Source organism: Tursiops truncatus, chromosome Y, assembly GCF_011762595.2.
Source record: "Tursiops truncatus isolate mTurTru1 chromosome Y, mTurTru1.mat.Y, whole genome shotgun sequence".
Lineage (NCBI taxonomy): Eukaryota > Metazoa > Chordata > Mammalia > Artiodactyla > Delphinidae > Tursiops > Tursiops truncatus.
This window is the reverse complement of record NC_133428.1, coordinates 133009-148891: the sequence shown is the minus strand read 5'-3', so window position 1 is coordinate 148891 and position 15883 is coordinate 133009. Positions and strand designations below refer to the sequence as shown.

Below are 15883 nucleotides of genomic sequence, written 5' to 3'. Positions count from 1 at the left end.
GAGACTGTGTCTGTTTTGTATATAGATTCATTTGTATTATTCTTTAGATTCCACTTGTAAGTGATATCGTATGATATTTGTCTTTCTTTGTCTGACTTACTTCATTTAGTATGATAATCTCTAGGTCCATCCATGTTGCTGCAAACGGCATTACTTCATTCTTTTTTATGGCTGAGTAGTATTCCATTGTTATATATATATATATATATATATATATATATATATATATATATATGCCACATCTTCTTTCTCCATTCTTCTGTTGATGGACACTTAGGTTGCTTTCATGTCTTGGCTATTGTAAATAGTGCTGCTATGAACAACGGGGCACATGTATCTTTTCAAATTAGTGTTTTTGGGTTTTTTGGATATATACCCAGGAGTGGGACTGCTGGATCATATGGTAACTCTATTTTTAGTTTTCTGAGCTGTTTTCCACAGTGACTGAACCAATTTACATTCCCACCAACAGTGTACAAGGGTTCCCTTTTCTCCACACCCTCTCCAGCGTTTATCGTTTGTAGACTTTTTTTTTTTTTTTTTTTTTTTTTTTGTAGACTTTTTGATGCTGGCCATTCTGACTGGTGTGAGGTGTTGCCTCATTGTGGTTTTGATTTGCGTTTCTCTAATAATCAGCGATGTTGAGCATCTTTTCATGTGCCTGTTGGCCATCTGTATGTCTTCTTTGAACAAATGTCTATTTAGGTCTTCTGCCCGTAGGTATCCCAAATCTTTTTTTTTTTTTTTTAATATTTATTTATTTGGCTGCCCCGGGTCTTAGTTGCAGCACATGGGATCTTTAGCTGTGGCATATAGGAGCCAGCTTACTGACCAGGGATCAGACTCTGGCCCCCTGAATTGGGAGTGCAGAGTCTCAGCCACTGGACTACCAGGGAAGTCCCAGGTATCCCGAATCTTTATGAGGGCTTCCCTTGGAGCAGTCCTCACCTGGCTTGAGGGTGGGACCAGGCTTCCCTAGGTACCACCTGAAGTCAGCAAAGAGCTAGCCTGTTCTGCTGGCCCTCAAGAGAGCACTTAGGACCACCAGCAAGCTGCGGACCTTTAGCCAGGCTTTTCCCACACTAACAGGAAGAGTCCCATTCATTGTCTAGAACACCTTAGAGTGGTTTCCATATCTGCAGTAAACCAACTAATGTTCCCCAAAGATGACAGGTCCTAATCTCTGGAACCTGCAAATGTTACCTTATTTGGAAAAAGGGTCTTTGCAGATGTAATTAATATAAGGATTTTGAGATGGAGAGATGATCCTTGATTCTCTAGGTGGGCCTTCAGGGCAATGACAAGGAACGCCCGCAGCCACCAGAAGCTAGAGGGGGCAAGGAACAGATTCTCCCCCAGAGCCTCCATACGGGGTATTGGCCCTCCTGACACCTTGATTCCAGACTTCAGGCCTCCCAAAGGGAAAACATTTCTCCTGTTTTAACTAGTTTATGATACTTTGTTACGACAGCCCTAGGAAACTAACACAACATCTGCTAAACCGTCTCAGATTCAACCTGCCCAAATGAAAGCCATCAGTGCTCCCTTCACTTGTTCTTCTGCCCCAAGTTCCATGTATCAGCTGCTCAACTCAAGTAACTTCAGCCAGAAACCCAGGAGTTGTTTTTGACAGCCCCCAACTCCCAGGATACACACCCGCCCTAGGAGTGGGGCCTGGGGGCTCAGACAGATTCAGAATGAACAGGATTGGGGAATTTCTGTGCTCGTTTACAATAGAGAACATTCCTCTGCTCGTGTGGTCCCCACCTGATGAAACGTCGCCCCTACTTCCTCTCAGCTGGCAAGATAGTAGCTCAGTCACTCTCTCCTGGATGTGCTTTGAAATACTTCACAGAAAAAAAAGTGGGTAGGGATGAAACAAAAGAGGTCTATTTTTGTGTCTGCTTGAAATTTCCACGATAAAAGATGAAATTTTTTTTTTCAAAATTTCACCTATGGTTTTGTTCATCCTTTTTTTTTTCCTTCTCTTCTCTACTTGGATTTCTTTCCTGCTGAAACTTTTGCATCTAAAAGACGTTTTGCCTGTAATTGTGCTCTAATTGTTTCAGGGTGGTTCATGATTTTTTCCCTCACAGCCACAGTTAATGTTTCATATTTCCGGCATCCTTTACATTCCTTCGCAAGCCCTCCCTGCTGTTGGACAAGTAAAAAGGGCTCAAGAAATAGATGCTCATTGGCTACTTTATTTTTTTAATTTATTTTTGATTGGAGTAAAATTGCTTTACAATGTTGTGTTAGTTTCTGCTGTACCATGAAGTGAATCAGCTGTATGTATACCTATATCCTCTCTCTCTTGGACCTCCCTCCCCCCTCCCCGCCCCCCCATCTAGGTCATCACAGAGCACGGAGCTGAGCATTTATTGTTTGTAGATTTTTTGATGATGGCCATTCTGACCTGTGTGAGGTGATACCTCATTGTAGTTTTGATTTGCATTTCTCTAATAATTAGTGATGTTGAGCACCTTTTCATGTGCCTGTTGGCCAGCTGTATGTCTTCGCTGGTGAAATGTCTATTTAGGTCTTCCGCCCATTTTTTAATTGGGTTGTTTTTTGATATTGAGCTCCGTGAGCTGTCTGTATATCTTTGGCTACTTCATTTAAAAGAACAAAACAAAAACTGAAAAATAGGCAATGGCTTTCTAAAAATGTACTTTAAAATATAAAAACGTTTAGGATTTCCCTGGTGGTCCAGTGGTTAGTACTTGGAGCGTTCACAGCCAGGGCCTGGGTTCGATCCGTTGTTCGGGAACTAAGATCCCACAAGCCACGTGGCACAGCCAAAAAAAAAAAAAAAAAAAACCTAATAAAAACTTTTACAATAGTAGCTTCAGCTAAGTACTCTCTTTTTAAGGACTCCTGATTTGCATAGTTAGGTATTGTTATATATATATGTGTGTGTGCATTTTTTAAGCACCATTTATTTAGTCCCTTCTAGTTGCCAGCAGGAAACTTGGCCCTTCACATATATAACAGTTTAAAGAACATGTCCTAAAGGTAAAGGAATTGGGACTCACACAGACCTAAGCAAGAATCTAGTTTTATAGGCAAAGCTTCCCCATAGAAGGTTTCAGCCTGTGTGGTGATTGGCATTTGAAGGTCGAGGGAATCTCAAAAGGTGGTCAAATGCCTAAGTATCAATATCTTACAGAAGGAAGTCAGCTCCGTCGCTCAATGAGAACTGCCCTCTGGTACTGGAGCTGCCGCTGGTTCCCGTGAGTGGTAGCGTGTGAGTCCTTCACCGGGACCTGGGCTCAGTGACCTCAGTCACGTTATTTAACCCTGATGAGTCTCAGTTTCTTCTTCTGTAAAATGGGCTGATGCATGCCCTGAGAAAATCTGCTGAGAGGACCCGAGTCCATCTGAATAACATGCTTGGCACCCAGCAGGCTCTCCGTGAATGACAGTCACTGTTTCTCAGCTGCTGTGGCTGCTTTGTTTGCAGTTATAATTGCTGGGCCCTAGGATGCAAACTCCAAAGATGGGGCCACAAATACTATCACGGTGCCAGGCACATGGAGAGACCCAGCGGTCTGTCCTCCTGTCCCCTGCACAGAAAGACGAAGTCTCTCCCCCCTAGAGATCTGTAAATATTCCAGGTAATAACAAGATCCAGGGTAAAATCCTTGTGAGAGGGAGAAAGTGGTTGCTGGGTTGTACAGACTCAGCTTTATCTAGGATCTGCAGCTAAATTCCAGTGTTTGTAACAATACCTTGCAGGAATCAAGAATAAGATGACAAACATTGGTGACTAAGGGCAAAGTCATTGTGTCAAAGTTTTCCTCTAACTGCCACCATACCTGTGCTCCCTGATCTTGACTGACCCTCTACCAGTCTTAATCATAGGGTCCCCAACTCAGGTACACTGTGAGTCAGGTAGGAAACGGCTAAACCTGCCTTTTAAAAAATATCCCACTGAAAGGTGTTTCGGAAAGCCTGATCTTACTAACTGAAGGGTACTTGGCCCTACAACGTGAAAGGTAAAAGCAAAATTCTGGAACTCCATCCTCCATTACGTCTTATAATTATAAATCTCCTGTTAGGACAAAAAACTAAAATAATTTGAGCTCTGTTTCATAGGGAGGACTAGTTATTTTTTTTTTTTAATAAATTTATTTATTTTTGGCTGCGTTGGGTCTTCGTTGCTGCCCGCGGGCTTTCTCTAGTTGCGGCGAGCAGGGGCTACTCTTTGTTGCAGTGCGTGGGCTTCTCATTGCGGTGGCTTCTCTTGCTGCGGAGCACGGGCTCTAGGCACGCGGGCCTCAGTAGTTGTGGCACAAGTGCTCAGTAGTTCTGGCTTGCCGGCTCTAGAGCACAGGCTCAGTAGTTGTGGTGCACGGGCCCAGTTGCTCCATGGCACGTGGGATCTTCCCGGACCAGGGCTCGAACCCATGTCCCCTGCATTGGCAGGCGTATTCTTAACCACTGCGCCACCAGGGAAGTCCAGGATTCGCTATTGATTACATCTCTGAAAGTCGGTTCAATTTGCCCTTGGTTGACAAATTCATTGACTGTTGAGCAAGTGAAAGCAGAGCTCACTTTCATTTCACCTATTTCCTCTCTATCAAAGGAAACAAGCCTCAGACTTGAAAAGGTGGCACACACACACCCGAGGCTATTGGATGCCTAGGCGTGGTTGCTTGGAGGATGCTCCTTGGGTCCGGAGGGTATATGCTCAGCCTCATGTTCTGAGCAGTGAAGATGAAAGTCCAAAAAGTGAGAAGCTACACAGAACAAATGTGCCCTGGGCTTTCCAGAAGGACAAAAGCTACGTGCTGACAAACATACTCCACTCTCAGAAATTCTGGCTGAGCTGTGAGTTCCTAGAAGAGAAAGCTGTCACCACTAGAAGTCCACACTGGTTCAATGTTATACTGAATTCTTTCAAAAGGGGTGCAAGGTTGATAAATTGGGACTATGCCTTTCATTCACAAGACGGTGAAAATTTCACAAGATTGACAGTCTTGTCATAATATGTCAGACATGATACAGAAGTTTAGGCGTGACAGGACCACAGGCAGATGTGCTCAACTGTGTAATCCCAAGAATGTTGATGAAAGATTTATGAGGGGCTGAGAGGAGAGCATCTATCTCACAGCAGGCCACACATGGCGTGGCACTGTCCCTTTCATCATGTTTATTAATGTCAACGTAGACAGCTTTATAAATATTCAAATGATGCTAACTCGGAAGGGAGGCCTAATGTGAAGATTAAAAAAAAAAACAAACTCAGCAGAATGATGTTTAGTAAGGATGAAGGTAAATTTACACCTAAGTTCAAGGAATGACAGTGTAACACTTTCAAGTGGCAGATGGGTGATCTGACAATGATTATACAGTGAACATAAAATGTTAAAGACGACTTCAGCTGTGATTTATGAAGGCAATGATTTCATGCTTTAGTGAATCTAATGGTCTGAATATTTCAGCCCCAGGTAAGATCTGAGATTTAAACTGAGATTTTTTTTTTTTTTTTTTTTTTTTTTTTTGCGGTATGCAGGCCTCTCACTGTTGTGGCCTCTCCCGTTGTGGAGCACAGGCTCCGGACGCGCAAGCCCAGTGGCCACGGCTCACGGGCCCAGCCGCTCCGCGACATGTGGGATCTTCCCAGACCAGGGCACGAACCTGTGTCCCCTGAATCGGGAGGCGGACTCTCAACCACTGCGCCACCAGGGAAGCCCTAAACTGAGATTTTTGTCAATACCAGCTTTAACCGGGGGCAGCATGTTTTGGGATAGGGGACGTGCATAAACTCTAGGTGCATTTATATGGTCCTTTAACTTTTGGTTGATCATATACATCTTTTTATTTATTTTTTCCATCCACTTTTAATGTATCTAGGCCATGCCACGAGTCTTTCGGGGTCTTAGTTCCCAGACCAGGGATTGACCCGGGGCCCTTCGCAGTGAAAGCGTGGAGTCCTAACCACTGGACCACGAGGTAATTCCCTCCATCCACTTTTTTTTTTTTTTTTTTTGCGGTACGCGGGCCTCTCACTGTTGTGGCCTCTCCCGTTGCGGAGCACAGGCTCCGGACGCGCAGGCTCAGCGGCCATGGCTCAAGGGCCCAGCCACTCCGCGGCATGTGGGATCTTCCCGGACCAGGGCACGAACCCGTGTCCCCTGCATCGGCAGGCGGACTCAACCACTGCGCCACCAGGGAAGCCCCCACTTTTTTTTTTCTTTAGTTTACTTATTTTTGGTCAATCCTCACAGCATGTGGGATCTTGGTTTCCCGACCAGGGATTGAACCCGTGCCCCCTGCACTGGAAGTGCAGAGTCTCAACCACTGGACCACCAGGGAAGTTCCCCCCAACCACTTTTTAAATTAAACTTTTTATTTAGAGATAATTATAGATTCACATGTAGTTGTAAGAAATAATACAGGGACCTCCTTTGTATCCTGTACCCCACTTCTCCCAATGGGATCATCCCGGAAAATGATAACATACTATCACAACCGGGATGTCAACATTGATACAATCTGGGCTTCCCTGGTGGCGCAGTGGTTAAGAATCCGCCTGCCAGTGCAGGGGACATGGGTTCGAGCCCTCATCTGGAAAGATCCCACATGCCGCAGAGCAACTAAGCCCGTGCGCCACAACTACCGAGCCCGCGTGCCTAGAGTCTGTGCTCCACAAGAGAAGCCACTGCAATGAGAAGCCGGCACCACAAGGAAGAGTAGCCCCTGCTCGCCACAACTAGAGAAAGCCCGTGCACAGCAATGAACACCGGACGCAGCCAAAAATAAAGAAAGAAATAGATAAAGGAATAAATTTATTTAAAAAAAATTGATACAATCCACCAAGCTTATATATAGGCGTGTATTTAGTCCTGTGCAATTTAATGTGACCACCACAGCGAAGGTACACTTGAGATGGATTTTTACAGGCACCTTCCTTTCAAGTCTCCATTTACAAAGGAAAAGTCACCTCATTCTTCTAACTAGAGGCATTCTGGACACGGCAGCTTGGAGTTATTTATGAGGCGGTAACCCCGTGCCCAGCGCCATGACCGGTGCCCAGGGGAGCTTGCTCTCCTTCTTCAATTGTCCGGATAAGATGCAACTGATCAGCCACAGAACCAGAGAATGCAAATCTCTCTTGACCGCTAAAGACACTGGGACTGCTGCTGAGATTCCTCGTCCTGGCTCTACAGCGGCAGATCCCAGACAAGGACTCAGGGACCCCTGACTCTCTGTTCTGCGCTCTCCTGGCTTGTCCTTGCCACCTACTTCCTGCATCATCACCTGGATGAAGCGTCTTCGAGGAACCAGCTGTTTCCTAGCGTCCAGCTACAGAACAGTAACATACCTAATACGTCAAGTCCTCTGGGCACAATTGTACCAAAGGGAGAGCGGGGTTTGAACGCAATGACTTCCTCAGCTGTAACTACAGAAAGAGCCAACACCGGCCACTCGGTATCTGGGCTGCAGCGCCGGACAATGCGGGCGCGCGCAGAGGGCTCCAGGGACCCGCCATCCCGCTGCCCTGCGCTGCGGGCACAGTGGGCCGGCGCGGGGACAGGCGGGCGGCACGCGGGTGGGCGCGGGACGGCGGCGGGGACCCCCGCGGCGCTCCCGGCCTCACCTGCGCGGCCGCCCACCGCCCGCGGTCCGCGAGAACAAAGGCGGGGGCGCCAGCCGGCCGCGCGCTCCAAGATGGAAGGCGCCGGGGGCTCCGGCCGCCGCTGGGCCCGCCTCGCCCCGGCCGGCCCGCGCGGGCGCTTCCGCCGCCTCACCTGCCGCGCCTAGGCTACCCGAACAGCGAGCGGACGTGCCCCGAGCCTCCGAGGGCGGCCCGGCGCCCGAGACGGAGGAGGGGCCCCCGGACCTCGAGCCCCCGCCCCCGCCCCCGCCCGCCCTCTGGCCCCGCGGGTCGCGCCCCTCACCCCGAGTGCGCGCCCCCCACTCCGCCCCCCAGGCCTCCGCGCGCCCCGAGCGTGAGCTCCGGCCCCGGCCCCCAGTACACTGCACTCGGCTGGCGGCGCGAAGTCCTGAGCGCGCTCCCAGCCTCGGGGCGACTTGGGGAGCCCCGGGCGCGCGCCCCCGACCCCCGCGCCTCTCCCCGCCCCTCCCACCGCCGGCGGCCGCGGGGGTCCCGGACGGCACGCCTCTACCCCCACTCCGCCTCCCACCCTCCGGGCAACTCGCGGGAACCCGAGCGCTCGCCCCGCCCCCTGCCCCCCGAGCGGCGCGAGCCCCCGAGCGCGCGCCGGACCCCGCCGCTCCCCGCCCCCTGCCCGCGGGCCCGCCCCCTCCGGGGCCCGCCCTCCCCCGCGCGCCGCGCCGCGCCGCGCCGCGCGTTCTCCCGGCTCCCTCCCTGTCCGGGGCCGGTACTTTCCTCCCAAGTTGCAGCGCAAGTTTGCCAGTGGCCGGCGGCGGCGGGGCGCCGGGAGCCTCCCTCGCCCTCGGCCGGCCGGGGCTCCCCCGAGTGCATGGGCGCAGGTCGGGCGGCCCTGGGGGCCTGAGCGGCCGCGCCGCCTCCGAGCCCCGCGCCATGGAGGGCGCAGAGCCCCGTGTGCGGCCAGAGCGCCTGGCAGAGGCCGAGGCGCGGGCGGCCGATGGCGGGCGCCTGGTGGAGGTGCAGCTGAGCGGCGGCGCCCCTTGGGGCTTCACCCTGAAGGGCGGCCGCGAGCACGGCGAGCCGCTGGTTATCACGAAGGTACGGAGGGCGCGGGACACGCACGGTGACAGCCGGGAGGTGGCCTGGGGCCGAGGGACTCGTTGGGGGGTAGGAGCGCTGGAGGGGGTGTCCAGTTCGCGCCCCCGGGCCCGGGACGCGCGTCCGCCCGGGTCACCTGCGAGGACGTGGGTAGTAGGACTCGCATAGGTGTGTGGTCCGGGCGCCACCTTGGTCCCTCTGCGTTGTTTCCCGGTCCTGCTGGCTCCCAGCGCCGCGCAGTTTCAATGGCTCCTGTTCCGGGTCCCCTCCCCTCCCCCTCCTGGGAAGGGCCTGGCAGGGTCCCCTGTCACTCCCGGCTTCGCCTGCGCCGGCCTACACCTGTGGGCCTACCCAGAGGTCGGGGAGGGACATTCCCACGTGCCGGGGGTGGACAGAGACGTCCCCACCTGTGTTTGCCTGTCTAGGTATTTGTTTCTGCACCCCTTGGACCTGCACCCGTTATCGCTAGGAAGCCCAGACTAGCAGCTGCCGCCAGCCGAGCTTCTCGATTCCCGAAAGCCCATCAATATTTATTGACTTTCGCTTCCAGCCCTAGACCCACGGCGCTCTGGATACCTGCAAAAACAAATTGAAACTTTTCGTCGTCCTTTATGAAAGTGGGGTTTGAGCCCCCAAAATAAGTTCCTAGTGTGTGTGTGTGTGTGTGTGTGTGTGTGTGTGTGTGTGTGTGTGTAGGGGTAACTTTGAATTCTCTTGTCTCGAAACAGAAAACCATCTTGAAACTTACCAGCCGAACCCGTATAAACCTGTAAAAAGCACACAGACAGCAAACCAGTCGTCCTGTTTTCTTCTGGTTAAAAGTGTCTGTTGGTCAGTTTCTCTGGGAAGGTCCGGGCCGCGCCATTCCTGGGGACAAAGTTCCCTTTAAAATGCAAAAATTCTTGGCTTCTAGTAGCGTTTGAAGGTGACTTACTGGTTTTCTCTGCTTTCCTGCTTCACCACAGCAGGAAGAACTAAAGTGACTCCTAACCCACCCCACCGGATTGAATTTGGGAGGCGGTGTGGCTTTGTTGTCTAGATAGTAAATGAGACACTCAACTTCTGATCTTTATTTTCTCTCATTTTTATATTTATAAAACTAGAGACTTTGAGGGGAGACGTGCACTGAATTTATGTGGAACCGGGGAAAGAGGCTGTCATTGTTGTTATAAGTTTCACCCATGTGCAAACCCATTAATGAATTGGATTCTTTGGAAAAATGTATGTGGTGGAGTAGCCATAGAGTGTACACCTTGTGCAGCACAGGCATTTCCTGCATATACGTGTATTAAGGCACAGTAGCCTGTGCCTTTTCAATAATAAAAGTTTTACCGGGCATTTCTGATGGTAAAAGTTAAAAAGATATCAGGTAAGTTACTCAGACTTTTATCGTTTCTACAGATTCTTTTAAAAAAGAATATGCGCGCGCGCGCGCAATTCAACCTGTCTTCCTCGGACCTGTCTTTACAGCAGATGGAGTAAGTCGTAAAACATTATTTAAGATGACATCTTGCTTTTTGGGCTTATGCAGTGTAAGAAAGCTGGACTTAAACTCTAAAATTCAGTTGTTTGACCGGAAGCCGGAGAAGGGGACCTCCTCCTTTCTCTGTACCTCAAGTTCTAAAAAACCCCACGCGTTCTTAGTTGTTTCTCCTCAGCTTGTGCAAGAGGACCCTGTTCTAGAAACTGAAGGAGGTGGGCAGTAAAACCCACGGACACACACCAGGGCCTAATCAGGGCACAGGAGGCAGGCAGTCTGCTCCTGATTGGGCCCCTGGGTTGACTGTCACGGTAGTTGCTAAGGTGTGTGGGTAGGTAGGGCTAGGCTGGTAGCGGTGTACACGCCCTGCCTTTCCAGATCGTGCTTCAGGATTTTGCAGAAATAAAACTGCTTCTGAGTCTTATCTGAGATGCTCATATGTCCCTCCCTTAAACTGCTGCTTGGTTTTTGTAGGTGCTGTACTGTGCCTGGAGATATGTGGTTTCTTTGCTTAGGATGGAGAGGATTCAGGACAGTTTGGGACATCTGTGACAGATTTCCATGCACACTTGTGTACACATGCACACACGTGTCCTCACACGCGCACACACGTGTGCTCACACATGCATGTATATATTCCTTAACCACACATTGTATTGCATGGTATTTGCAGTATTTCACCTACTTGTCTTTTCTCCTGCATTAAGTCATCACTGATGCATGTTTACAGTCCAACAGCTGGTAATTAACTGTCACATTATTAGAGAAGGATAAAGGAAAGCGTGTCCATTATAATCACTTAAAAAATGGAAATAGACTGTTGTGATGGAGACTGGGGAAATTAGTTCCACCTCCAGAATGTAGATGAATCCAAGCTTTGAATCTTCCTTTCCCAGTACCTACTAAAAAATCTTTAGGGCTCGTTAAATAATAGGCCTTCTAATGGCTTTTTTTTTTTTTTTTTTTTCATTTAAAAAACCTTGTAATTAAATTGTTACATATTAGAGCCCTGGGATATCATACAGCTCATTTCTAACAATCTGACTTGGAAGAAGCTTGATCCAGTGTAGGAGGATGCACTCTGTTTACGATGATGATGTCTCAGTTGAAAGCCTCATAGGAGTGTACATCTTAGAACTGGAAGTGATGCCAAGAACAAGGCTGGCTCAATCCCTGATCTCCTGATGGAGTTTTTTATTTTATTTATTTATTCATTCATTTATTTTTGGCTGTGTTGGGTGTTTGTTGCTGCCCACGGGCTTTCTCTAGTTGCGGCAAGGGGGGGCTACTCTTCATTGCGGTGCGCGGCCTTCTCATTGCAGTGGCTTCTCTTGTTGCGGAGCACGGGCTCTAGGCGCGTGGGCTTCAGTAGTCGTGGCTCGTGGGCTCAGTAGTTGTGGCTCGCGGGCTCTAGAGCGCAGGCTCAGTAGTTGCGGCGCACAGGCTTAGTTGCTCCGCAGCGTGTGGGATCTTCCCGGATGAAGGCTTGAACCCGTGTCCCCTGCATCGGCAGGCGGATTCTTAACCACTGCGCCACCAGGGAAGCCCCTTGATGGAGTTTCATTAGCCCATTTTGTAGATGGAACAGCTAAGGCCAAGGAGGGTTCAGTGGTGTGCCCTGAGGTCACAAACCTGGCAAATCTTGAGAAGGGTCCTCGGGACCAGGTCTTGACCCTGCACGTCTCTGCTTTCTCTCCACGTGCTGCCACCTGCTCTTGTCTGGAATCCCTTGCAATGCCATCTTCAGTAACTTTGTCACATCCTATGAGGGTATTTCAACCTTGGCACTACCGATGTTCTGGCCTGGATGTGTCTTTGCTGGGGGCGGGGGCGCTGTCCTGTGCATTGTAGGGTGTCCAGCAGCAGCCCTGGCCTTTGCCCACTGACACCACCCCCCAGTTGTGACAACCAGAAAAGTCTGCACACGTTGCCAGATGTCTCCCGGGCACAGGTCACTCTCGCTAGAGTGACTGTACATCCCTTTAGCTTTGAAAGGATTTTAGCTTTGAACGCGTGTGCTGAATTCTTCTTTCTGAAGACACTCAGAGGCCCCTGGCATAGTCAGCTTTGGCCGGGAAGGCTGTTTTCTTCCTAAGCGCTCGCTGGCCCTGGTGATAGGCTTTATTTACATAGTAAAACTCAAACAAATACTTGCTTCATCTGCATTTTTGTATCTGGAAAAAGGAAATGGAAGCAGGAACTCCCGAGTGCTGTGTTTCATGGGCATTCAGCGGGGCTGCCCGGGGAGGACTGCCTTTTCTCTGGGTCGGTTGAAGTTACAGGGATACTGACTTCCCGGGAGTGGCATTCCTGGAATTCAAAGCGCACACTTGAAGTCCCCCAGCAAGGTGGCAACCAGATTTGTGACCGTTCGTTCCATTGACACTGACTTGCAGCTTGAGGTATTACCAGGGCTGGAAGAGACACAGAACCCCAGTGTTTCATACTGCTGTCGGAGGGGAGCAGAAATAACGTCCGTGCCTTAAGCTCCAAAGACTCTGACTTGTTAGTGTTTCCGAGACTGTGCTTTGACGCGGGGCCTCTCAGGACCTGTGTAAGCAGGTGCGATGTTGTACGTGGTCCTGCTGTGTGCGTGGCGCCTTCTTTCCCCATCAGCTCAGCAAGTGTAGAAGTTCCGTGGGCGTGGCTAGGGCCTGCTTTCTAGCGTGGCCCTGGAGGGGCTAGAACTCCAGGAGGGGAGGGCCCTTGGGGATTCGTTAGGAAACCTTAAGTGGGCCAGCTGGGTGTCAGCAGGCCCCCTTCGGCCTCAGGAATGTTTGTGAACCGGGGAAGGAATGAAGCCCCTGGCCCTCCTTTTCACCGTTTCTTAGCCCTCCCCGCCCCTTCCCGCCAAGAATGCAAGAGAGCCTCAGCCAGGAGCTCCAAAGAGGACAGTAATTTGGGCCTGGCCTGGTCCCACGGGCGGCTCCTTTGGGAACCCGTTGATTTTCAGGTTGCCTTTGGGGACCAGAGCCGTCCTGGGGGGTGGTGCGGGGGAGCTGGGGCTTGGGGTGCCCAGCCTATGCACCCTCTCGGGAGCCTTCGGACCGTGCGGCGTTCGCTGGATGCCAGGCCGTGTCCTTAAACGTCCTTCTTGGTCTGCACACTGAAGGCGGGGTGGAGGGGAAGCGGGGCACGTTTCTGGGGGGGTTGGCCCACACACCCAGGTGGCACATGTCCTGTGTCAGCCGTTAGAGCTCCTGATGGTGGAGGCTTGGGGCAGAGACTAGCTGTCGGTTGGGGGTGGGAGGTCCCTTCCGCGGTGGTCTGAAAGGGGCTCCGTTTCATGGGCTGTGCTGAGTCACGGTCGTTGGTGACCTGGCAACCCTGGTCAGGACAAGTTGTTGTCTGGACGTCCTTATATTTGCCCCCAAGAGCCAAGTTCTTTATCAGTTACCACTGAAGGCTGTGAAAAAGGGTGGGGGGGTGTGTTGAATTCAGCTGTGTATCGGGAACCGATGGATCTCAGCCTCTCTGGGTTTTGCTCGATGTCGGTGTCGAAGTACAATCCCACGTCAGCACCCATCTAAGGACCGCTGCCGCTTTCCCAGGGCTCCATAGAAATAAATGGTGGGTGGGCGAGGGCTGGGCGCCCCTCCTCGGCAGACCCAGGTGCTGTGGGTACTGTTATGGCCGAGGCAACTCCTGGGCACTGTGAGATCCCAGCCTCTTGGAGGCCAGCTGCAGTTTGCTGATTGTTCAGAGGAGTGTAATGCCAGAGACTCATTTGTATTTAAAAATTAATAGTACGGTTAAAAAAAAAAAGAAGGGTGAGTTTTCTTTCCTGTGCTGAAACCCCTTTCCAGTTGGTGGAAAGGCAAGACCTGTCTTGCCAGCTGGCATGCAGATATATCTTTATTCCCCTGTCCCAGCCTGTGCCTAGCTGGGTCCTGTTAGTTCTTACCCCTGGTCCTCTTGAGGTGTTTTGGGTGCAGGGGTGGGAAGTCTGGCAGAGAGACCCAAGTCCCATCCCGAGCTCTGGTGCTGGAGCTTTGAGGTGCAGTGGGTGGGGGGTTCTTCCTCTCGTAGAAGTTAATTCAGCAGGACTCACATCTATAAATCCAGAAGCTTCCACAGTGTGAAAAGCTATAAACGTAAGCTGTCCATCACACTCCTGCATCGTGATGGATTTTGCCCTTCCTGGTTCAGTTATGAGTGCTTCGTAACATGTCCTAACACTCATCTTTTGAAAAGAAGAAAACAGGTTTGCCCGAGAGCTAAATGTAGAAGAGAATGAGAATGGAAGGCTCATAAAAATAGCCGTTTTCACCTTGTCCTAACTATCTGGGATTTCTTAATTCACCTTTCCATTTCTCGGCCAAAGAAACTGGGCTCCCAGCTTGCAAAGGGCTGGCTTTTCTACTTGGAAGGCATTTTGGAGCTGTCCTCTTGCCGAAGTTGCTTTGTGTCAGCATGCAAATGAACCTGGATTTGAGGATTTCTTCGGGGCTCTGGGGAGCTTTTCTTCTTGTACACTGGGCGCAGTGTAAACAGTCAACGAGATAATTTAAGGACTTAAAGGCTGAACAGACTTTTTATTCAGTCTTACCTCTTTTACTTTTCATGCACTGCAGTCAGGCATGGGGCCATCCTTTGATGAGGAATTATGCAAGCCGCTCTCTTCCAAGCTGCAATTTCCACCCACACGAAGGGTTTTGAAAGCCCTCAGGGTTGCATATTGCTCTTTTGGTCTTTTTAAAACCTTGCCAGTGCTCAACAGAGGGAGGGTGTATTCTGGAAGAATTGTTTTCCTGTTACCTTGCTGGATTCGATATTTGCATGGCCCTGTGGTAGGTGGAGCCTGTTTCCCTGACCAGTGCGAATGTTAAGGCCTCTCTTTGGGGGAACGTATCTTAGTGGAAGGACGACGGTAGGATATGGTTAAAAAATAATTGGACTAACTTTATTTTAGGTTCGAACAACTAAGGTTGTTCTGAAAAGCCAGGATATTCTGAATTGCAATGCAGAGGTGACTTTTTTTTTTTTTAACCTGGGCTGTTTTTCTGAAATCTCCTGGGTATGAAGTTGGAGGTAATGTCTGCCGCCTCTGTGGGATGGGTCTGGAAGAACAGTGCTCTACGTGGCCTGGGAAGGGTTGGGATTGTCTTTCTTTTGGCCAAAGGTGACTAAGACTTTTAGATCAAAGGCAAATTGTGAAGGTCAACAAGAACCCAGGCAGGGTAGATTGTGTGGGCTCTAAAGGCAACATTTTACTTATTCAAGGGAGGAAAGACACAAAATGTTACTGTATCTTTTTTTTTTTTTACTGTATCTTTTTGAGATTTGTTTTTATTTTTATCAGAGTGGTTCTTGCAGGGTTGAAATAATCAAATAGTTCTGCAGGGCTTGTTATCATACCAGCAGTTCCCCACTGTCATTTCCTCTTCCCTAGAGAAGCTATTGAAACTTTTTAGCTGATTTCTTTGGGCATTTGCCTATATTCTGTACGGCTGCTACTTTCATTGTTCCGTTTCGGGATAACTGTTGACTTCCCACTGTGGGAGCTTGAGATGTGGTCTTTTTTTCCACACCAGCTACCCAGACACATACCTTGGGCCCCCATACTCCCAACGTAACTACATCATAATTTTGGTTAGAAGAGGGTTTTTTCAACCTTAGCCTCACTGACGTTTGGGGCCACATAGTTCTTTGTCGTGGGGGGCCGTCCTGTGCCCTGTGGAAGCAGCATCACTGGCCTCCACCCCCGAGAAGCCAGTACAGAT

The 15883-nt window shown here is 50.2% G+C and overlaps 1 protein-coding gene across 5 annotated transcripts in view; it reads left to right on the top strand.

Annotated features, from left to right (window-relative positions):
* The first annotated feature begins 8321 nt into the window (after positions 1-8321).
* LOC101330266 (protein Shroom2) overlaps positions 8322-15883 on the top strand; it is a 135852-nt gene continuing 128290 nt past the window's right edge. For 2 of the 5 annotated variants that reach the window (XM_019944706.3, XM_019944704.3), the window contains exon 1: positions 8322-8680. In XM_019944706.3, coding sequence (XP_019800265.2) covers positions 8516-8680 — 165 coding nt within the window. In that variant the 5' untranslated portion in view covers positions 8322-8515. The remainder of the gene's footprint in view (positions 8681-15883) is intronic. The other 3 variants (XM_019944703.3, XM_019944707.3, XM_019944709.3) reach the window with 3 other exon arrangements.